Genomic DNA, 23,226 nt, shown 5'->3' on the forward strand with positions numbered 1-23,226 from the left:
ATACACTACCGACTCAAGCGACTTAATCTAGATCATAGCGGTAGAGTTCATCTATCGACATTATTATGCGTTCCATAACATTATTTCTTATCGCTTACTCTCCAGACAATGATTCCACATGGTGACATGGGTATTGCTCTTCCTAGGTTACAACCCTTCCTTTAACAGCTCTCCCAAGGAGAGTTACTTGCATACTATATTGCGAACAATTATATGCTATAAACCGCGTAGTTGTAGGTGGGGCTCGATTTGAAACGAAGAGTATATGCAGCCCTGGCTTGACAAAGCCACAAACAGGCAACGAGTTATTGGCACGGTAGGAAATCTTTCATAAACTGAGGCTAAAATAATTCCAGTAGGCGGGGTATATAGCACAGATTATTGGTAAGTCATAGGTGTTATGCTAAACGCTAACCCCCCACCCCTTATGGTACATTCATCCCTAAAGCAGATAGCAGTCCGTATAGTTTTCGAACTTGACAACGCCATAAAGAGAAATCTACTATCATAATCACGATAGCACGAAATACAGAAAACAAACAGGAATCTATGAGCATACTTGATTTGCCAACATAGGCTGCGCGTTTAACGAGTTAAATAGGTTTGCGGCAGAGAGGTGGTAATATTGCCACAGAAGGCACAGGTGATATTCCTAGCATAGGGTAGGCTGCGGGGGGCGCAGGGCGAATATTAATTAACTCCTTCGTGCATCATGAAAACTTGCGTAAGTCTACATCATGAAACAGAAAAAATTAAATTTCTACGCCGCGCCGCAGAGTGGGAAATTGTAAGTGTATAAATTGTTGAACGGCTGTGTTGACGTGAAAATCTCCTACATACACTGGTGTGTAAAAGTAAGTATTTTGTGTGCTCAACCTCCCCCCTCCCCAAGCATGTCGGCAACCATATCTCGACCACCAAGTACAATGTCGCCACCTTTCTGCCCAAGCTTCTCTTCGAGTAGTTCTCTAAGGTTGCCAACCTCTTCTTCCTGCCTTTACCTTAACCTGACTCAGTTTCTCCGGTCGGACAGCATATACTGGGCATTCAACTGGCTGGGGTATGAGTCGTAACTACTGCGAGCCGCGTAGGATTCTTGCTTATTAGTACCAAATACGTATTACTTTACGACTTGGCAGTGTCGACTTCTCTGCAAGAGCTCCACCAGTTTCATTGCACAATTTCGATTATGTTTTCCACAAGTGACCACTCGGCAATCGAGTTTGCGCCTGACTTCACATGTTATACTAATGCGCAGCTTCAATCTAATACCATAATTCCATTCAACTCGCGCTAATTGCTTATTTTGTCTCACAAGCGCTTGAATTGAAGGATGCAATTCCTCGTAGAATTAAATGAGGGGTATTCGGACTTTTGGAACTCCACTATACTGATAGAGGACTAGCAGGCAATTGAGATGCCACGCATCCAGTGATGGCGGCAATACGAGTGGCGACTCTGGAAATTTGATAGACATATTGTCCTTAGGTACTCCGTACTGACATGCTAATAGGAGCGTCCCTATAATCCACATTACTTTACAATACCAAGTACACACACATATATACCTTTGCATATTATTAAAAAATAATAATAATTGATACAATAGTAATGGTAAGAGTTACAATCTCCTTTCCAATACACTCTTTCTCACGAATTTTATCAGTATATGTCATCATAATACTGTATGCAAAATGACTGCTGTTCCGTGTCTTGTATGTAGCTGCCCTTTGCAAATTCAATTAGGAAGGTAATAATACCCCGGAGGAATGGATGAGATCTCATGTTCATTGGACTGAAGGAATTGGAATCGTACATAAAGTGCACATGCTGATTTAGTGCAAAGGTAGGCCTGTAGCCATATCTGTAAAGGTCCAAGGGTCTCCTTCAGGCTGTGTATTGCTGGGCCGACAAGGACTCTGCATGCCCGTAGGATTTTTGGATAGCGCATCCAACAACCAGTGTGCATGCAAGCCGCGACTGCTTATTAAATAGCTAGATTCCTTTCTACCTTTTGTCCTTAGGTACTTTCGGTTTTGTCGAGTCTTGGTATTCGGACCCGTTTGCAGCAGTCAATAATTGACAATGTCTGAACAACCAAAAACCCGCCAAAAGTTTCGCAGTAGCTGCACAAACTGCGCGAGCGCAAAAGTCAAGTGCAGCACGACGCGACCGAATTGTGCGCGATGTGTGGAGCGAGGACTGGAATGCTTATATGCTCCATCCAACCGGTACGGTCGACCTCCGGCATCAGTAGGCACTCAGAAAGCGACATTATTACGGAGTCCGCAGGCAGATGGATGCGACTTGACCATGAGCGATTATGCATCCGACGGTGCGACATGGGATTTCAATTCCTGGGTGCCCGCATCAGCGTGCAACCTAACAGCGCGGAACGTCCACTGCGAGATAGATGCATTCTCGGCCGCGGCATACTATGAGGAGTGGAACCTGGAGGACATACCACAGCTTGTGGCAGCGAGCAGCCACGGCAGTAGCTCCACGAACACCAATAGCCCAAAGAACAGCTCTAGTGGTGCCTCGGATAGCTCGCAAGAGGCTGCTCACAGCTGCCTGGCCCAGGCGGCGGCCATCCTCGTCGATATCCGGAATGACAGCTCATCAACCGACTTGACTTGGGCCGCTACTAACGTTGATGCCAAGACTATCGTGGGCGACGTTATCTTCGCAAACCGAAGGGCCACGGGTCAGGTGTCGAGAATCATGGAGTGCGCATGCCTAGCTGCAGATTACCAGATCTCCGTCATTGTGTCGCTGATTTGCTTCCATATGATTGACAGATACGGCAAGGCGGTGGCAGCAGCAAGGGCGACGCTGGGAAGCACGCTAGGGAACAACCATGTCATTGGCTCTGTACAGATTCTTCTTGATGAGCTTCGCCGTATAACGCCCTTGATTGGCAAATCAACGATGCAGGCTGGGGAGCCTCCCGGATCGGCAGGGACCATGGGGATTCCGGTGTCCGGCTTTGGTCAGCTACATAGAGATCTGGAGCACCACCTGTTCAACGTATTGGGAGAAGCGGAGAGTTTTCTGCACCAGGCTTCAGAGTGATCTAACCAATAACGGATCTTCGGGGCACACGGGATGATCCGGAGCATGGGATTCAATATGTGGTGGTGGTGTTGGTGGTAGTACTGGTATGTCTACGGACTTCTCATTAAAGCGGAACCGTTACTGTTTGCAGGGTTAGGTGGATATATTAGCTCAAACATTGCTTGGCGAATTTTGTATGACTGTTTATGAATTGGAATCAGGTTTACGGCGTACACATTTAAGACTTTAGCCAAACAAAAAGGTCGAAGTGTCGACGGGATGTATGGTTTTTAAGGACGCAGGATCTGGGTCAGGACGGAATCTGTACAACTAATATATCACGCTGGTCGACGAGATGAGTCGATCAATGCAAGAATTATACCGCAGCAAAGAGACAGTCACAGTATTCTATAATAAAACTGAAGTTGAGTTGATTCAACACACCAGCTCATGACGTAAGTGTCTTTGTGGTGATCTCGACCCTCTTTGGGAATCCACATTTGCGATTCGAGGAAATCGCTAGCAAAAAAATGGAGATTTTGAGGGTCGATCTGGGTTTTGGAGTGGGAATCGCAAACTACTAGGAAAATGGTCATGGTCAGACCCCTGTCAAAGGGGTGGATTCAGTTGTGATTTCGCTCTCCGATGTGGATACCAATGTGCAGAAGGTAAGTTCCAGTGCCTACGCCTGGGGTGTAGTTAAAATATTGGACTCTGAAGGAAGCATCCACTAATTGGTCTTTGTATATTGGTTGAGTACAATGCATTGATCCTCCAGACAGAGTATGGGGGCGCCTGGAATTCGGCAGCTGTTAGGAGAGTTAACCTTGGAGCCTTGTGTAGTCAGCAACATCGGCGTTAAAAAAATCAATTGAGTAACTGAACTTTGTAAGATGCTAGTATGGTCTTACAACTCCCAAATGAACCTAAGGTGTTAGGAACTCTCTATAGATAGTCTATTGTTACGACATCCATCACCGATAACATGGGTGCTTGACTACCCTCCCGGAAAGCCTACAGGTGATTCGAGTTGTTACAGCTGTTTGCTACCTTGGAATCATCACTCTAAGCCTACTACAGTATTATTCGCCTACTACAGTATTATTCGGTGACCGATTTAGAGCCTTCGTGCGGAGCTAATTTGCGTAGCGCTTCGACAACCCCGGAGAGAAGTAATGGAGGCAGGAAGATTCCCTTTTGAGACCTATCTTGGACCGGATCTCAAACATGAGTTTCTGCGACACAGCAAGGCATATCCCAGGTCTACAACTACGTACTTCCTAGAATAGTGCTTGAATGGAATCATGTTGCTCCGCAAAAGATTGTCAATCAGCAGAATGACACCAGTGGGTATCTCCGGCTTCGGTATCCGAATTACTGAAGAGAAACACAGCCCGATTCCTCTGTTACTCCGCTGTTTTCTTCTGTGTTCTACTCTCTAGGTTTGTGGAAACAATCTCCAGGTGTGAGATAGGTGTACTATCGTATAGAATAAGACTTTATGGTTACTAAACAGATGGATTTTAGTGTTAGTAGTAAAACGTTGTTGTGATGTACCACCCCTTGAGATTGAATGGGGTATCATCCACGATACAAATGATTTGGGCAAGAATGGCAAGTATGACATGTACCCCTGGGTTGAATTCAATATGCCTACACTAACACTCTTACTGTACGACTAATGTACTAAGGATGTCAATATAATAGTTCTTCAGTAGTGTGCCACCACCTTTGAAACCAAGACCTTGCCCCCCCGGTGGCTGTTGGGCTCTGTTGGGGAGGTTAATGGAGTCTCTGGGGTAATTGGTGAGAGAGTATATAAGACGCAGCACAGAATCTATAGAAACAGCAGAATTCAAGGAAATATACAGCAATACGGAGCCGGAAGCGATTCGCAACAACTTCAATTCTCGAGAAAGACGCCCTACGTTACATAATCCCCCCGTAATCAAGATGGAGCAAAATACGGCCAGCTCAAAGCCAGACACTCTCACAAACATGGAAGATGGATCCATTGCAATCGTGGGCATGGCATGCCGCTTTGCCAACGTGTCTTCTCCAACCCAGTTTTGGGATATGATTGAGAAGGGGCGAAGCGGTCATGGTAGAATACCCGAGCGGTGTTTTGATGCTGACGCTTGGTATCACCCGTCGAGAGCTCGGCGAGGCGCGGTAAGTATTTATTACACTCAAAAGCAAAGAGTTATTGTTTCAAATGTTACACGTGTCGCTTGCTGCGTTTTGACTTTCACCTCTGGAACATACCTTACATAAATGATACTAGAGTTACTGACGTTTGTTTACATTTTAGGTTATTACAAAATCAGGATTCTTGATGACGTCTCACATTTTGATGCCCCCTTTTTCTCAATTACGGCAAGCGAAGCAGCTGCAATGGATCCTATGCAGCGGCTCGGGCTGGAAGTGGCCTACGAGACTTTTGAAAATGGTACCAGCTGACGATTTAACCCACTCCTTTCCTTTGTCATTCACTCAAAACATATCTTTCTATGCCGTGGCTGACCGGATCTACTTTATTTAGCGGGTATCACAATGAAAAAGCTCTCAGGGAGCAGGACTGCCGTTTACAGCGGCGTCATGACAGCTGATTACCAAGAAATCGCCGAGGGCGACTTGTTTCGCCTGGGCGACCATCCTGGTAGTGGAACAGCCAAATCAATCTTGGCCAACCGCATATCATGGTTTTTTGATCTCCGAGGCCCTAGCCTATCGTTGGACACGGCCTGCTCTTCCGCGCTCTACAGTTTACATCTTGCCTGCCAGGCCGTTCAAGCTGGAGAATGTGACCAGGCATTAGTAACGGGCACGAATCTCATCCTGCATCCTAACCTTATGGCACAGTTTACTGCAATGCACATGATCACCCCTGACAGAATTAGCCACACTTTTGACGAGTCGGCTAATGGATACGGCAGGGGTGAAGGAGTTGCAGCTGTGATTGTGAAGCCACTCAAGGATGCTATCAGGGATGGAGATGTGGTTCGGGCTGTCATTCGGGCCACAGGTGCAAACTTTGATGGAAAGACCACCGGAATGACAGTTCCGAGTGGAGATGCCCAAGCTGAATTGATTCGTGAGACGTACAAGAAAGCTGGAATATCCATGAATGACACTTGTTACTTCGAGGCGCACGGCACTGGAACGCCACTAGGTGTACGTAAAACGCATTGGATCCTTCCATCTCTTGCTTATGAATAACTAACTCAATTTCATATTTGTCTAGGATCCTATTGAAATGCAAGCTATTGCCAAAACCATTGGCTCCGCACGGAAATGTGCGAATAATGGACCTCTCTATGTCGGCAGTGTCAAGCCCAACGTCGGCCATACGGGGGGTGCAGCTGGTCTGGCTGGCCTCATTAAGGCGGTGTTGTGTCTAGAAGCTGGTGTAATACCGGCTGTGACTCGATTGAAAAAACTGAACCCCAAACTGCTCTTGGACGACTGGAATATAACTGCGCCGATGGAGAATGTATCGTGGCCCCAGGCAGGTATTCGCCGAGCCAGCGTAAATTCATTCGGCTTTGGTGGCGCAAATGCTCATGTAATTCTTGATGATGCTTTGCATTATCTTTCATCGCGTGGCATTCAGGGACGTCATATCACGCATACAATCCCGCTTCTGGCTGACTCGTCCATCAACAATGATCTGGAAGGTGGATCATCATCATCATCTGCAACGTCATGCTCAGATTCATCATCTTCTTGCTCTGATTGCGAAGATAGTCCCGCTAGCATTGGAGATGACACTGCCAGCGAACGTGCCCAGGATGTAGAGCATCAAGATCATCTGTTTGTTTTCTCAGCTCAAGACCAAGGCAGCTTGAGCAGAGTTGCCTCAGGCTATGCCGAATTTCTTAAAGATGAACCGTACAAAGATGACATTGTTGCAATGCAGTCATTGAGTCATATTCTCTCGGAAAAGCGGACCAAACTGGATTTTCGAAGCTTCGTTGTCGCACACAGCTTGGCCGATCTGAGTGCCTCCCTCGAGGCAAACCAACTTCCCCGCGAGCGATCATCTCCAAAGGACAAGGCCATCTTCGTTTTCACTGGTCAAGGTGCTCAGAGGTCTGGCATGGCTCGTGAATTGCTCTCCGATCCAGTCTTTAGCGAGAGCATCCGGCTCAGCCAGAAAGTTGTAATTGCTTGCGGCGGTGATTGGGACATAGAACATATGCTTACAACGGGGACGGCACAAGAGCTAGGAAACCCATTGTACTCACAACCCCTGTGCACAGCTATACAGATTGGCTTGGTGGATATGCTTTCTTCGTGGAATGTACAGCCAGCTGCTGTCATTGGACATTCATCTGGCGAAATAGGTACATATCCCCCCTCGTTCCCCTGAGAGTTGTCATTGTAGCTAACGTCCTCCACACGCAATCAGCTGCCGCTTATTCTTCAGGTGTTCTATCTCATGAAGATGCCATGTACGTGGCCTACTACCGTGGCACACTCTCAAGTGTCGTATCATCAAGAGCAGGAATCCAAGGCAGCATGCTGGCCGCAGGAATTTCCGAATCTGAGGCCGCCAAATATGTCATTGACAAGGCCTCAGTGACAATAGCTTGCATTAATAGTCCATCTAGCGTAACGTTATCTGGCGAAAGCAGCGCCATTGCAGAGGTGCACGATGCCTTGGTAAATGATGGCAAGTTCTCTCGCCAACTGCGCACCGGGGTCGCATATCATTCTTCTTACATGGCGGTTGTTTCTGAAGATAGTAAGCAACTACTAGCTGGCTTAGACGAGAGATTGAGGCCGATGCGAGTGCCTATGTTCTCTTCTATGACGGAGGAGCGTATTGAAAGCTGTAGACTGGGAGGTTCATATTGGATGGAGAACATGCTGAGTCCCGTCCGATTTGCTGGAGCGATGCGTAACCTTGTAACTGGCACAGATATCGACGGCGAGGAACCGCTAGATACGGAATACAGCGCAATTATTGAGATAGGGCCTTCCAAAACGCTCCAAGGCCCGATCAAGCAAATCCTCACTGCTGTCAGCCCCCGGCTAGCCAAAAAGCTGCCTTATCGCTCCATGCTGGTGGCTGGGAGCCATGCGCGCAAGACTTCACTCGAGGCTGCGGGATTTCTTTGGTCCACGGGACATTCAATTGACTTGGGAAAGGTCAATAGAATCTCAGCAGCATCCGAATTAGACCTATGCATGCTTCCCCGCCTCCCGATGTATCCTTGGAACCACGAGAATAGCTTCTGGCACGAGCACCTAGCCAGTAATGCGGTCCGTCTCCGAAAAGAACCCAGAACGGATTTTTTAGGAATGCCAGTTGATGGCCAGAATCCCTTTGAGCCTAGGTGGCGCAACCTTCTCAGCGTGACAGAGAATCCATGGCTAGGGCATCATCGTGTGGCTTCGGCTTGTTTGTTCCCTGCTGCTGGATACCTTGTCATGGCGGTTGAGGCTGTGTTGAAATTGGCGGCCAAAGATGTGCAAAAAGGTCGAGTGCTCAGAGGTGTTGAAATTACGGATGTGACGTTTGAGACGGGGCTTGCTCTGTCTGAAGATGGGTCAGCTACTGGCGTTTCTATAACTCTCAAACCGCGTGCGGCTATGGACGCAACGTATGATTTCAGCATTTATTCAGACTCTTTTGACCAGCCTGTACGTCGCCTTGTCGTTGGATCAATTGCTGCTACGTATGAGGGCCTGCGTAAACATGGAGACGACGGGTTTGAAATTGAGGCACAACAGCAGGAGTGGGAGGCGGCAAAAGCCAAGCTACAAGAAACACAAAGCTCAGCCATACACACTGGTGATGTTAAGGCATTCTATGCCAAACTGGCATCTGTCGGACTGGAATACGGCCCAACTTTCCAAGCCTTAGAGCGCATTGATACTGTTTCCCCACTTGAGAATGAAGCCTTGTTTGGTGGCACTGCCTGCGGCACTCTCACGGTACCGGATACTAAGGCAATTATGCCCATGGAATACGAATTCCCACATCTCTTGCATCCTGCAACGCTTGATTCTGCGTTCCATCTGGCCTTTACTGCGCTCCAGACCCGGGAGGATATGCTGCGCCCAGCAGTACCAGTCTCCATTCAGCGTTGTTTTATCTCAGCTGATCTACCTTCGGATCCAGGTTCCAAGTTCTTTGGTATGGCCTCAATCAAACGCATAGGGAAAACGGCGCTTGTGACAGACATCTTCTTCGCTGATGCAGAGGTTAATGGTCCGCAGATTGTCATTGAGTCGATGGGCCTGAGTGATGTGGGAGAGGTATCAACCCAAGATGCTGGATATGGCACAGCAAACCTAGCTGGGAGCAATCGGCGGGCGGCTGATGTGGTCTGGAAAGAGGATGTTACATTGATGCAATTACCTTCCGACACCAATTTACTGGATAACGAATCGCCTCTCTCCTCATGGCTCGAATGCTTCTTACATAAGTATTCCAACGCGAATATCTTATTTGCTGGAGCTGAAAGGTCTATGCCGCTCCTGGAAACTCTCAAAGGTACGGTTGCATCCCACCAGAGAGCCGGTGGTCAAGGTAAACTGTTTTCATGTTCGTTGCCTCCATCACTACAGTCGGATGCAAGTGAGGAGCACAACGCAACGCCAACATACATGCAAAGGATTTTGGCAAATGGTCCTTACAACGCACTTATACTGAGTGATCACGGAGACCAGACAATCAATTTCTTTTTGCAGTCAATGTCTCGCGTTCTTAACCCTGGTGGTCAAATAATAAGGCGCGATGATATTAGCGGCTGCTTGCGCATCGAGAATGCGAATGAGGTAAGTATTCCTGTTGAAGCAAGTGAGGATAGCCACCTTGCCATGGAAAAATTCCAGAGGTCGATATCAGTGTCGTTGAATGCATTAATACCGGAGGGGGTGACCATTCTCGAGCGCACTGTCAATCACCAGAATCCGGAAGCTCTGCGACTACGCGAGGCTTTGACTGATATCCTAGGACAAGCTGGAATCTCGCTAACTGTCAAATGCATGGTAAGTAGTTTTTGTTTTGTATTGCCAGTAATAGTGATTGCAGCAAACGAAACCCCGCTTCATTTACATGTGGCTGACTTGTTTCGCCGGCATGAATGTTGTCTTCGATCAACTTTGTACCTTGAAAATCTTTCGTTACCCACAAGAAATATTATGTTGGCTATTAACTAACATGGAAATTGGATGCATAGGATCAAATTCCCATTCATACCAACAATTCGTACATCATCTCGCTGGTAGAATATGGCCAAGGCCTTGTCTGCGATTGGGGCGAAGAGGAATTGGTACAATTCCAGAATTTGGTGGCCAGTGCGCGCTATGTGCTTTGGTTAACCACAGGCGGCTTGATGGCTCCTAATGAGGATGGGTTGAAGTACAGCCTGACACAAGGGTTGCTGCGTACGGTTCGCGCGGAGTATCCTCAGTTGGTGCTACCACACCTAGACATATCGCCAGACAGTACAAGGCTTTATGAAGAAGTGGCGTCTATCACGGCCAAGATTCTTGCTGCGACATTGTCTGGTGCTGATCCTACTGTCGTTGTGGAGGCTGAGTATGCTGAGCTGAATTGCAAAATCTTCATTCCTCGCCTCGTTCGCGACGTGGCTATGGACGCCGAAATCGAATTGCTGTCGTCCAATTCCACAACGATTGAAATCCAGTTGAATGACTGCCGCCAACCCTTAAGATTGTCCACGGCAACAGGGTCTGTACAGTGGAGGCCATGCGAGCCATACAGCTCCATAGGCGCTGGCGAGGTCCTTGTGGAAACTAGATATGTTCCTGGATCGACTTCGAAGATGGCTCCCATGCCATGGACCATTGTCGGTGTCGTCCGCGAGGTAGGGGACTGCGTGTCTCAATATCGCGTGGGTGATTTTGTTATACCCCTCGACATCTCCGGCGATCTTGATGTGAAAACTAGCTTCCTTATCAATGCTTCCGATATTCTGAGAGTGCCCAAAAATATCTCAGCTACACAATTGGCATATTGGATAACGCCATTTATTGTGGCGCACCGTGTCCTTATTAATCAGCAGCAATCAAGTTCGTCAACTTCCTACGGAGCGCTGTCTGATGCTAAGATATTCACTCATCTTGCTTCCGATCTGAGCATGAAACTACAGCCAAATTATACGCCGCCAGAAAGTGCAGGCAACTCACCTCCCCGGAGTTCAACGCCAGAATTAAGAGAGAGGCAACAGGCCGATGCTGGAGGAGTTCTAATAGATGTCGAAGATTCTGCCCTGCGAACTGCTCTGGGACAAACCGCGCATTGGCTCGGCCTAGAAACGTTTATTGTGGTACCTGAAAGTGAATAGACTGATGAAAATGAGCTCTCTGGTTGTACTGTCCTGCATCAGATGACGCGTTCATGCAGCAGGATGATGCGAAACAAAAATGGTGCTTCTGGTATCCACCTAGTATTGTCGTCGCTTCAGGACCCGAAGAGCGTTCCACATTTGATGGCCAGTCTCGCGCCAGGTGGTCGCTTCGTGGCTTTCAACACTTCAACTGACCGTGAGAGTAGCTTGAGAACAGCTACCCCCCGCTTCGATGTCACTTTAGAGCGTCTCGATACTGCAAATATGGATATATCCAACATGCAGATTTCTATCAGTGCCGTATTCACATTATTCTCTACCAAGACTTTGATACTACCGCCACTGCCACCATCCAGCCAGAAGTCCATATCGGAGATGGATCGGTGTTTTGATCAATTAGGCCGCAATCGCCCGATGATTTTCTCACTAGGACCTCATTCATTCGTCCCAATGACTGTTTCTGGACTTTCCGCACTACAGCAGAGCAGGCTAGATCCCACTGGTACCTACATCATCTCTGGTGGAATGGGCGCATTGGGCCTCGAGATGGCAGGGTGGTTATGTGAACAAGGGGCCCGCCACATCATACTTCTATCTCGATCTGGGAAACCAACCGAATCTGCCGTCTCTAAAATCCTTCGTCTGTCCGAACAGGGTTGTCGGTGTGATGTGATACGCTGTGACATTATCTCAGCTGTTGACGTAGACTACGTGGCATGTAAAGCCGTAGAGGAGAATTGGCGCATCCGAGGCATTATCCAAGCTGCTATGGTGCTTGCTGATTCTCCTTTTGAGTCTATGACAGCTAGACAATGGACTACGGCTACAGCCCCTAAAGTTCAAGGTTCCTGGAACTTGCACCATGGTTTAGGGTGCCATGAAGATTTGGATTTCTTCATCTTGTTGTCATCCATTTCTGGAATCATCGGAAATAGCGCTCAGGCAAACTACAGCGCCGGCAATACGTTTGAAGATGCACTAGCTGCACACAGACGGCGCCGGGGTCTTCCTGCTGTTAGTTTGAATCTTGGTCTTGTGGATATCGACACAGACAATGTCGGTTCGGTTGATGAGTTTGTCAAGAAATTCCCGCATCTTGCATCCGTTCTGGTGGGCAAGAAGGAAGTTAGAGCTGCATTGCAGCTTGCTACACGCGGAACCGGCTTGAATGGGGCGCAAATACCCAGCCAAGTGGTAGTGGGCATCTCCGGCTCGATACAAGTCGACGATGGAAGAGGCAGCAGTTGGCCTACTGACCTTAAATTCGTCCACCGGCTAGATCGCCACTGGAATCCGATGCTGCCAAAACCAAAAATCAAAAGGTAAACTACGAGAAGGCCATCAAGAGTGCTAAAACAATTGAAGAAGCAAGATCAATCGTCGAGGATGCGTTGCGCATCCATGTTGCTGCGGCTATGTCATCTGATGCATCCAACATTGACGTGGATAAACCGGTGACAGCTTACGGAAGTAAGTGTTGGAAAGTTATCTGTTGTCCACGATGCCCATACCATATACTAAATTGTGTTCTACAGTCGATTCACTTAAAGCTACAGAAGTGCGAAACTGGTTCCTGAAGGAGTTCAGTAGCCGCTTGTCTATATTTGAGATTCTCAGCCCAATACCTATCTCACGATTAGCCCTTAGTATTTTAAAGAACTCTACTTACAGCAGTCCTACGGCTAAATAATAGGAAGAGGGGATGTAAATATATTAGAATAGTTTATTTTGGCTTCAATAATTATTGGTCTCCCTCATTACTGTCTGTGTCAATAGTTCAAAATATCGATACACCTCTCTCTCCCGGCCTCCAAAGCCTATCTTATGTCATGTGGATTGCCAACTCGGTAACGATAAACAACTTTTTCAATTTTGCCAGTTGCTTCAATCAATTATCACACTCCGTTTGTTCAACTTCGAATCCATGGCCAAGCAAATGAATGAATGGCAAATGGAATAGGTACCTGTCCAACGGCGCCCATCTTTTCCCTCGATACAGCATTGTGATCCCTACGCTAGCAGTTCGCTTTTTCCCCTCGCTTTAGCGCATTGATCAAATAATGACCACGATATATTTTTTTTCAAATCAAAGTAGAAATATTATGGATATGTTGGTATATTAAATTGCTGTGGTATTTCAACTTTGTAGTCAAAGTCCCACTGTATTTTGTGCTTCTTGGCCCACTCGCGGATCTGGTCGAAATCGCGACATGTATGCAATACAGTAAGCCACGGCTTGTTCTTTGTTGGGTTGGGAACAGAATGGTCCCAGTGCCAAACAGCAGGAGTGATATCAGCGTGGCACATAATGGACTGACGTAGACTTTCTAGACAGTGGCCGATATGCCAAGGATTGATACTGTGCTTGACGCGATTCTCTTCAAAGGCCTCGTAAGGGTATGAAGGGGGTACTGTCCAGTTTAAAGAGCGCTCAGAATCCCGAATATACTCCCAATCCGAGAGATAAATAGGCGTGAAAGCCTTACGGAAGATATTCTAACAATAAGACGTCAACAATGCATTCAGATATCATGAGGATGAGTACCTACAAGGCAGTGAAGTTGATGAAACACGTCAAGTTCCACAATGTATTCATCTTCATGGCCAGGGACAGGCGATGTATAATTCGGCAACAACTTTGCCTGGCTTTTGGGAATTGTAGAAATGCCGACTAATCACTCAAGTTAGTTCACCAAACAAACATATGATGTTGGCATATGTGATGATTTATAACTGACAATTAAACAGCCCATCCCATGCCTGGTTAAGAGCTTCCGACGGGCCACCCTGAAACTCGGATGGAGCATCAACAATATTGGTGTGAAATTTCGTTAATTTGTAGCTAATCTCATCTTGAGCCGGAGAGTAAGTTTGCTGCGAAGCATAAAATTTATGCTGGCGAAATCGATCCCAGCCATTAGACCTATCGTAGATAATGATGGATACGAAAATGGCGGAGAGAATCCAAGGAAAGATTTTGCTAGCAATGATTAAATATCTCGAGAGGCAGTTGCGTCTTGTGTTTGTATGCGTAGGAGTAGCAGTAACCTCAAAGGCAGCATCCTCGCCATAGTCCTCAGCTAGCAGAGGGTTGTAAGAATCCTTATTCATGATGAAAATAACAAGAATTAAGCAGAGTTAAGAAATGGGTAAAAGACAGTTTTGATACAGAAGAACCCCCGGTAGCTACTCACAGTCCCAACTACTTGGTTTTCTTCTTCTTCTTTTTTCTATCTTCCCCCTTGCTTTCTCGGGGTCAAGGTGGAAATACCTCAAACTCTCTTCTCGCAAACTCTTTCCGTCTACCCCGTATAATTGGGCGGTATACTATTCATTTGAGTCTAAGCTTTCGTAAAAAATTTGGAAGAGATATACGAATGATGACATTATTCGTGTGAGATAGGGTAACTAAAAAGTGGATAAGCTAAGTCTTCATACGGAACGGAGATGTAAGCAGTAACTAAAATTGGACGACTGAGATAGAGGAATTGAAAAGAACCATCCCCATAACCCTATTATGGAATAGCAGGAACGCTTAATCTTACCCCGCGAGATTATAGCGAATCCCTTCTTCCCGCTAGCCCATTACTATATCCTAAATAGGTCCGAGGAGTTTGCTATTTCGTATTAATAAAAATGAAGTGTTTATTGAATTGATGCTGGCTAGAGCGGTCCATATATCTTACGAGTCAAGATAATATCTGACGAGCCAACTAAATGCCTCAGTCGTGGTTGGTACCCCGCATGATGAATCGCAATCGATTAGGTGGTTAGAATCGGGTTTGGTGCTTGTATCAAGGAGTTCAGGGTGCGTAAATCAAAGAGTGGTTTGTTTGGAACTTTTGCATGATATTTAAATAGTGGCTATGATGAGAGATCATTGACAAATTATTGACAAAATTGTTTATTTATAAGTATCTCAACACTACAGTGAAAACGGGATATACATTAAACTTGTTTAATAAAAGTATATCTTTTCTGGGTTGAAACGACGGGACTTTTCGTGAAGATCTGCGGAAACTAATTTTCCAAAGGATTAAATATTTTACAACTCTTTATATTTGTAAGCATTTGTGAGATATTGTACAGGATATTATGTCTCTGTTGCCTGAGCTTTGTATATGTTTAAACTATATAAGACTCGCCTGATGTTACCCTTATTTGGGTATCATTTTGCTCTCATCATAAATCTACCACTCGCCAGTAACCAACATTTTATTTTCATTCCACTTATACTTCCAACATGAGACTGGGAAGCGTGCTTTACGTAGCAGCTGCTACTCTGGCTGCAGCCGCACCAGTACAGCAGACAAGTAATGTCGTCGATCCTCACAACCGACTTTGGAAGGACAGCGTGGAGTCGACCAATGTTGTTGATCCTCACAACAGACTTTGGAAGGATAGCGAGGAGTCGACCAATGTTGTCGATCCTCACAACAGGCTTTGGAAGGACAGCGAGGAGTCGACCAATGTCGTCGATCCTCACAACAGACTTTGGAAGGACAGCGTGGAGTCGACCAATGTTGTCGATCCTCACAACAGACTTTGGAAGGACAGTGTGGAGTCGACCAATGTTGTTGATCCCCATAACCGACTTTGGAAGAAGGGCGAGGAGTCGACCAATGTTGTCGATCCTCACAACAGACTTTGGAAGGACAGCGAGGAGTCGACCAATGTTGTTGATCCCCACAACAGGCTTTGGAAGGACAGCGAGGAGTCGACCAATGTTGTCGATCCCCATAACCGACTTTGGAAGGACAGCGAGGAGTCCACTAATGTTGTCGATCCTCACAACAGACTTTGGTAGAAGTAAGAGAACGGCTAAATCAATTCGCAACGTTTATAGTATCTGACTTTCTGGATTGCATAGGCTCACTTATACTATGAATATGGTGTACAAAATACTGCCAAATGCTGTAGATTTGAATATGATCTATTTACCGATATGCTTCTAAATCAATGGGTACTTTTGGACTGAGTACAGCATGAATATTTCCTGCATTGAAGCCTGACCTATGATAAACTATCTTAAATCTCGTCCTAAATCTCGCGAACTAAAGACTCCATAAATTGTGACACTCAAATTACCTTCTTTCGTTCAATAGTGTACTCAATTCAAGTCATGGAATAAAAAGCTTTTTGGATCCGATTTGTATTTGAATGTGGAATAGTAGTTATTTATGTCTATCTTTTATGTGTGTATAGCTCAAAAGGGTCCTAGGTATAGTATGGATGACTAATAATAGATGTCGGGTCTGCATAGGAAAAGATTCCCAAGAGCGTCTAATTAGAGATCAGCAGATAAGCAATATTGTCGAAGATGCACACTCCAATACTCAAGAATTGAGATTAGGTTTGTAACGACAAAGCGGTAATAGAAGTTGTAAAAGAAAAACATCTAGCAGGAAATGATTTGGCGTTTGTATATCGTATTCGGTTCATTTAGGCATGTGGAGGCATTTCTCTTCCTCCGATAATGTTCGAGGCAGTAGATTTCGAGTATCTCTCGAGGAGATGAAGGTAGATGGTTTGATTTGCTCAGGGAGCAATTTCGTGCGCGCTGGTGGGTTGTCTCTGCCCAGTGCCACGTACGCGCAATCCGCTCGATGAATGGCATTTATCGCGCAAATGAGTTCGGTGGATTTGCCCAGAGAGATTGCGACTCTTGACTTTGATTTAGGTCTGACCCAACTCGGAGTCTCCTGGCTCCTAGTTCAACTAGACTCAGTAAACTTTTATATGTTAAGACATTCGGTTTCTGCCCTTTTTGTCAGTGTAAGTCTATAGCTGATTGCTCTGGTGACTACTTCATACGGTTCTGTAAGAGCTGCGAGCATGTGAGCCCGTCATATTCGCTGAGAAAATGGGGTCCAACTACCGTGTCGTCAATCATACGATGGTGATTGGCTTCTAACAGGTCTAAGGCCCGGAGTAGTCGGCAGTCACCACACCCAGCGTCCACAACATGTTGGAGCACAATACAGAGAGCGACCACCATATGACAGAGCTACTTTTCCATCAATGTCTCCTCCATGTACACGCGCATCAACTACTATGGTGGTATCCTCACAAGACATGTTCAAGAGCAAGGGTGCGTCGGTCGCCTTGTCCGTGTCCTTGAGAGTGAGTTCAAATCCAGGTTGGGTGAGGTTGTCTGATATGAGCGTGGTATTCGTGGTGAGTTTTGAGTTGAAGAGGCTTTTTCTCCCAGGGAGGTTCTGAATTTACTTCAGCAATAGCATATCTTCATGCTCAGAGACCTCCAAGAACACATCCGTAACATTCTCAATGAATTCACACATACTCTGGTCCCACTCAATGCGCACACGGTGAGGGAAAACTTCAAGACGGCATCCAGTTAGTCTATGTAACTCTTAAGCCAAGCACCTTACCTACGATCTTGATAGATAGAGGCAAACAGTCGAAGCCGATGCAACTAGATTTCGCAAAACGGTTATGGGCACTTCACATTGACCGCCACCAGCACTTCTGCTTTCCTGTAAACCCCACACAATTCTAGGAAGCTGTCATGAACAATCACTCCACAATTTCTGTCCTCTTCCACGCCGCTTGGACCCTCACTCTATCTACCTACTTATCTACTCCAGATATTGTGTTTGGTAGTGTTGTCTCTGGCCGTCGTGGAGATGATACTGAGTGCATACAAAATGTTCACCATTCCGCTACGTGGCTTGTGCTAGGAGAGAGTGGCGTAAAAATGGCGCGAAAGATGAAGTGGCGTCTCAAGGTGAAATCCCACTCAAGTTGCAGTAATTCAATATCGATACTTGTGCCGCTTGCTTCATAATTATACGAATGAATATATGATCGAGATCCACAGCTGGCCAAAAGCATCGCCACCGGGCAACTAGGCGTCTGGACCCTCAACTTCCAATTGGTTCTCATCATGGGACAGTCGGCGTGTGTTTAGTGTGGCATCGCTCTTTAGGGGTTATCCCGAGGTCCTTTTGTAGTAAACTCGCCCCGATTTTAACGGATTCCGGTGCGACCCACTCCGAAGACGACCTTGAAGCTTTGTTGGTTTGTTGGTTCGTTCAAGATAGATTTGGGTCGCGATAGCACAAAGTACTCTGAATGTTTCCTTCTAATGGAGCCCCCCCCTTTTTTAGCCGTAGGCATCATTCTCCCCTCAAACAAAGTAATGTTCAAGATCGAGCCTTTTGGTCGATTTCATCAAACGTTAGCTGGTTAGCGTCCTTTGCCCTGTTTGAAACGATCAATATCATTGACATTCTCTAAACACCAGACTTTGGCATAAGTCTCTTATTATGGCGACCCAAGGCCAGGCGCCTAAGAGAGACGACTTGGATCGTCAATGTTCTACGCCTGGCGACAGTGTCGTTACAGATCCGCTGCTTTATAGCATCTCCCCCGTCCAGCTGTGGATCAATCGATTGGTATCCCGAGTATGCAAGGCAAAAACTCTGGAGGATGGCTGGCTTCCCGTCTTCTCTTGTGCTTCGGCTCATTTACGCGCTGTAGCCGCGCCGCTGTATGCGAAGCATACAGCATCGGCACTGAGCTTCTTGATGCAAAAGGAAACAGGAGGCATGCTCTTCTGCGGAGCCATTTTGGAGGTTTGTAGCCACCTCTTGCTGATGCCTCATTTGGATAACCCCAAGCCCTATTTGAAGAATTTGACCCACTAAATTCATCACGTTCAGGCGTTATCTGCGGCGGCTACTATAGGCTCGCCTCTACTGCTTCATAAGCTCCTAGAGAAGCCTCATGATGCGCCGATCGCCTGGGGTCTAGTAGTTGTGACATTAGCTGCCACAGTATTTGGTCGCGCAAAAGATCAATTGTGCAGAGTTCATTATGCATGGATGGAACTGATGCTGCGTGCCGCCATTTTCGAGAAGAGCATCAAGTTATGCCCTGAAGCCCGCGTTGAGTATCCCCCTGAACGCATCATTAACATGAGCTCTGTCGATGCGGACAACCTGGCAAGCTATATGCTAAAGGTTCATGACTTATGGAGTGCACCATTGCAAATTGTTGGCATTGGGGCACTCACCGTTACCATCATGGGGCCAACCGCACTCTTTGGTAAGTTATAGCTGATTGTTCATTGATGAGCTTGCTGTAGTTCCTACGGGACTAAAAGTTCTGCTTGTTTAGGATTTGCACTTGTGCTGGTTGTATTTATATCTCAGTCTTGGGCCAACAAAGGCATGCGAAATGCTCAGAGGGCTTATATCATGACCAATGACGGGCGTCTGGGTGCTTTGCGAGAACTTCTTTACGGCATCGGCAGTGTCAAGGCTCTTGGCTATGAAATGGTATTTAGGCAACGAATTAGCCAGTTTCGGGCCAATCAGGCTGGAGCGCTGCGGAACGTACGTACATGTGTCTTCCTTGGTCCTGGTGGCCGTTGCTGGAGGCCAATATTTACTGACCTATCCGAATCTTAGTATCTCATTCTTTGCTTCGGGTACTTCACAGCTGTTAACCAAGCTGTGAGTGGCTTTGCTGCTGGCGTGGCATTTCTGGCCTACTACCTCATGGGCCATCAACTAACGGCAGCAGTCGTATTCCCTGCATTGACGTATTTCGGAATGCTGTATCAACCCGTGTCTAACGCCTCTTTAGCCATTACGAGACAGTTCGCCACTTGGCCAAGCTTTAGCAGGGTACATGCATTCTTGAAGGCAGACGAATTGGAGTTGACTGAGGATACAAATAGTCAACAGGGGGCGTTGATTAGCTTCAGAGAGGCCTCCTTCTCGCATCCAGTTTCTGATCCCAACTCCTCATCAGGCAGCGCTGGTCTCGAAGTGGGAAACCTCGATATCCCTTCTCGCAAACTCACTATCGTTGTAGGTCCCACCGGATCTGGAAAGTCAACCTTTCTGCGGTCTATTCTTGGAGATATGACGAAGACGTCGGGATCATGTAACGTTCATGGATCTGTGTCCTACTCTGCCCAAGACGCCTGGGTTTTCTCTGGCACTTTGCAGGAAAATATCGTGTTTGCGGCCCCCTTTGACGCGGCTCGCTATCATACCATTATGAGCGCATGTGATTTGTATCAAGATTTCCCAAGGGACAGTACATCTATTGGCGAGTCGGGAAACAACCTCAGTGGCGGTCAACGTGCGCGGATCGCATTAGCAAGAGCCCTCTATTCGGAATCCGACATATTGCTCCTTGATGATCCATTTGCCGCTGTCGATGCTAAAACACGAGCATTGCTATTCGATACTATCCGAGCCCTAGAGAAAACCGTCGTCCTGGTAACTTTACATCAATCCTTTATTCCTAGATGCGACAATGTTGTCGTTATTGAAAGTAACAAGATTACTTGGGCTGGCACCAGCAGTGCATTTACAGCTACAGCCGAACTTTGGGAGAAATATCTTCGAGCCGCTGATACATCCGATAGCGAGTCCGAGTCTATTGACCAAAGCGAGGACAACCGTGATGCTGACGATAAACTGCCGTCTGAAATAGTATTGGCCAGCGTGGGCGAGTTGTCTTCTACAGAGGAGGACGTCTTTGAAGAAGAAGATCGAGCCAAGGGTACAGTAAGTCTTGCTGCACTGAAATTCTATGCTGCCTGTGCTGGCGGCCTTCTCGACGTTGCAGCAATTGGCGTATTGGCCGGTCTCTTGACGGGCGCTAAGACAATGTCTTCATATTGGTTCGTCTGGTGGATTGATGACGCATTTCATCTACAAGGAAGTCAATATCTTGGTGCCTTTATAGGCTTGACTGTCTCTCCAGGTTTAATCGCGGGTAAGTGATGATACTACTGGGGGGTATTATTAAGTTCTCTCAAATTTAGGCTAACTGGTTTTCAGCCCTTCTTGGTGTTGTATTGGTCTTTTCGAGCCTCCGTGCGAGCAGCACCATTCACAGTACTATTGTAGACAACGTCCTTAGCGCTCCGATTGCCTATTTTTCCCGTCAACCCGTCGGTCGAATCTTGAATAGGTTCACACATGACGTTATGTCGATGGATGTGTTCATTATGAACTCTGTTGACGGTATCATAGCTGCTGGGAGTGCACTGATCGCGGCTATTGCGCTTGTGGCAGCCGCTGCTCCCGTCACTTTGGCTGCCGCCATTCCGTCTGTGTTGATTGCAGGCTGGTATCAGCTACGATTTGCCGTGTATGTTTACCACCATACCTATCTTCTCCATAAAATCGTCAAGTGTCTCTAAGAAGCCCGCGAATGATTGCCTCGAACCATGACTATGATTTCTTTGCTAACTAATATGTAATCATAGTGCTGCCAGGGAGGTGCAACGGTCGGCTTCTATCTTACATTCGCCAGTACTTAGTATCGTCAGTGAAGCACTTCGAGGTATGAGCTCCATTCGGGCTTTCAGAGCAGGCGACTTCATGAGCAACAAACACGATCGAGCGCTTGATACTTACATGTCGGCCGTGATCTGTCGGAAATCTCTTGACACCTGGGTAACTTTTCGTGCCGAACTATCAACGGTACTGCTTCTCTTCGTTACAGCCATGCTTGTCGTTTACACCGACCAAGACAGTAGCGTGGGCCTCTCTGGCACGCAGGCAGGCTTGGCTCTCAGTAATGCTACATCCATTTCTCGCAGCATTTACCTCTTCACCTGGGCCATTACTGAGTTGCAGATTGAAATGAACTCCATCGAACGGTTGAAGACGTATTATGAAGGTATCCCGCGCGAGTCGAATCACTCAAATGATGTAGCACCCAAGCCCCCAGTCGACTTCGACTCAATAGAGTATAAAAACGTCTCGGTTGTTTATAGAGGACGACAAAACCCTGCTCTAGATAGTGTCAACCTGGTGATATCCCGGGGCGAAAGGGTGGGCATCATCGGCCGAACAGGTAGTGGAAAGTCGACGCTGATATCTACATTGGCACGACTTGCGGATGTAACCAGCGGCAGCATCATGCTAGGTGGCGCCGATATCTCAGAATTGGACCCCCAAAAGCTGAGAACGGAACTCGTGTGCACGCTGTCACAGCAGCCTCTATTATTTAAGGGCACCATTCGCGAGAACTTGGACCCTACTGGCCGTCATAGTGACGATAAAATTTTGGAGACACTGAAGATATGCCAGTTAAGTCCGTCACTAGTCGGCTCAACGGAGGATTTATCAAGGGAGCTCACCTCTGAGGCATTGGAAATTTCGGCTGGACAGCGCCAACTACTTTGCGCAGCTCGTGTGCTATTAATGGAGCCTCGCATTTTGCTGGTTGATGAAGGTGAGTGAACACGTTGAACTCCTATATCCGTCTATTCCCCACCCGTAACCACAGATGAACAGACCCTAGATATGCAAAACTGACATAACATTGGCTGGATTAGCTTCGGCAAACGTTGATTTCCCTGCTGAAACAGCGCTCCAGGACGCGTTCCAAGCTTTGCCTGTCGAGACAACTGTGGTGTCTGTTGCTCATCGTGCTGCTACCCTCGCATGGATGGACCGCATCATCACAGTGGATGCCGGGCGGATTGTTGAAAATGGTACACCAGAGAACCTGCTACGCCAGCAAGATAGCTGCTTTTATCAAGCTGTTGCTCGAGAGGGAGAGGGAGCGATACGGTCTGCGTTGGCTGTGGCGCGGAAGCAAAATGGACCTTGAATTACTTCACATTCAAAGGTTCATTCCAACGTTATCCTGGTGGCATATACTCACATGGTATGGCAGTGATGTTCTTGTCACATTGGCCATCGCAGCTCGGTCTCATCTTCAATACCTTCGATCAAGAGGACCTAGACTTTCGGTCAGACATGCAGATAACCCACAGCTGACTCATGTTGGAAGCTATCTATCAGGTATAGAACTAACATCGCATCTGTAAGCTCCATGGGGG

The 23,226-nt window shown here is 46.9% G+C and overlaps 5 protein-coding genes across 5 annotated transcripts; 4 read left to right on the plus strand and 1 right to left on the minus strand.

The window, feature by feature from the left end:
- Positions 1-2,085: 2,085 nt before the first annotated feature.
- Positions 2,086-3,075, plus strand: TRIVIDRAFT_62548 (uncharacterized protein; the record flags this gene model as incomplete). Its single annotated transcript, XM_014105481.1, has 1 exon — positions 2,086-3,075. One exon carries the CDS (start codon positions 2,086-2,088, stop codon positions 3,073-3,075), a length of 990 nt encoding a protein of 329 aa, XP_013960956.1.
- Positions 3,076-5,010: 1,935 nt separating this feature from the next.
- TRIVIDRAFT_62549 (putative polyketide synthase) lies at positions 5,011-13,074 on the plus strand (the record flags this gene model as incomplete). The annotated part of the gene is made up of 11 exons (XM_014106228.1): positions 5,011-5,229; positions 5,344-5,506; positions 5,600-6,231; positions 6,302-7,403; positions 7,469-7,660; positions 7,829-9,846; positions 9,904-10,059; positions 10,251-11,279; positions 11,382-12,578; positions 12,707-12,854; positions 12,920-13,074. The coding sequence occupies 11 exons, from the start codon at positions 5,011-5,013 to the stop codon at positions 13,072-13,074; spliced, it is 7,011 nt and encodes a 2,336-aa protein (XP_013961703.1).
- A 410-nt stretch (positions 13,075-13,484) lies between these two features.
- On the minus strand, positions 13,485-14,495 carry TRIVIDRAFT_140688 (uncharacterized protein; the record flags this gene model as incomplete). Its single annotated transcript, XM_014105482.1, has 3 exons — positions 13,485-13,814; positions 13,934-14,055; positions 14,123-14,495. The coding sequence occupies 3 exons, from the start codon at positions 14,493-14,495 to the stop codon at positions 13,485-13,487; spliced, it is 825 nt and encodes a 274-aa protein (XP_013960957.1).
- Positions 14,496-15,627: 1,132 nt separating this feature from the next.
- Positions 15,628-16,191, plus strand: TRIVIDRAFT_62551 (uncharacterized protein; the record flags this gene model as incomplete). The annotated part of the gene is made up of 1 exon (XM_014105483.1): positions 15,628-16,191. One exon carries the CDS (start codon positions 15,628-15,630, stop codon positions 16,189-16,191), a length of 564 nt encoding a protein of 187 aa, XP_013960958.1.
- A 2,482-nt stretch (positions 16,192-18,673) lies between these two features.
- TRIVIDRAFT_34120 (uncharacterized protein) lies at positions 18,674-22,994 on the plus strand (the record flags this gene model as incomplete). The annotated part of the gene is made up of 7 exons (XM_014105484.1): positions 18,674-18,982; positions 19,070-19,454; positions 19,527-19,744; positions 19,820-21,143; positions 21,209-21,521; positions 21,640-22,603; positions 22,683-22,994. 7 exons carry the CDS (start codon positions 18,674-18,676, stop codon positions 22,992-22,994), a joined length of 3,825 nt encoding a protein of 1,274 aa, XP_013960959.1.
- Between the last annotated feature and the right edge of the window lie 232 nt (positions 22,995-23,226).

The sequence above is a fragment of the Trichoderma virens genome (assembly GCF_000170995.1).
Source record: "Trichoderma virens Gv29-8 chromosome Unknown TRIVIscaffold_1, whole genome shotgun sequence".
Taxonomy (NCBI): Eukaryota; Fungi; Ascomycota; class Sordariomycetes; order Hypocreales; family Hypocreaceae; genus Trichoderma; species Trichoderma virens.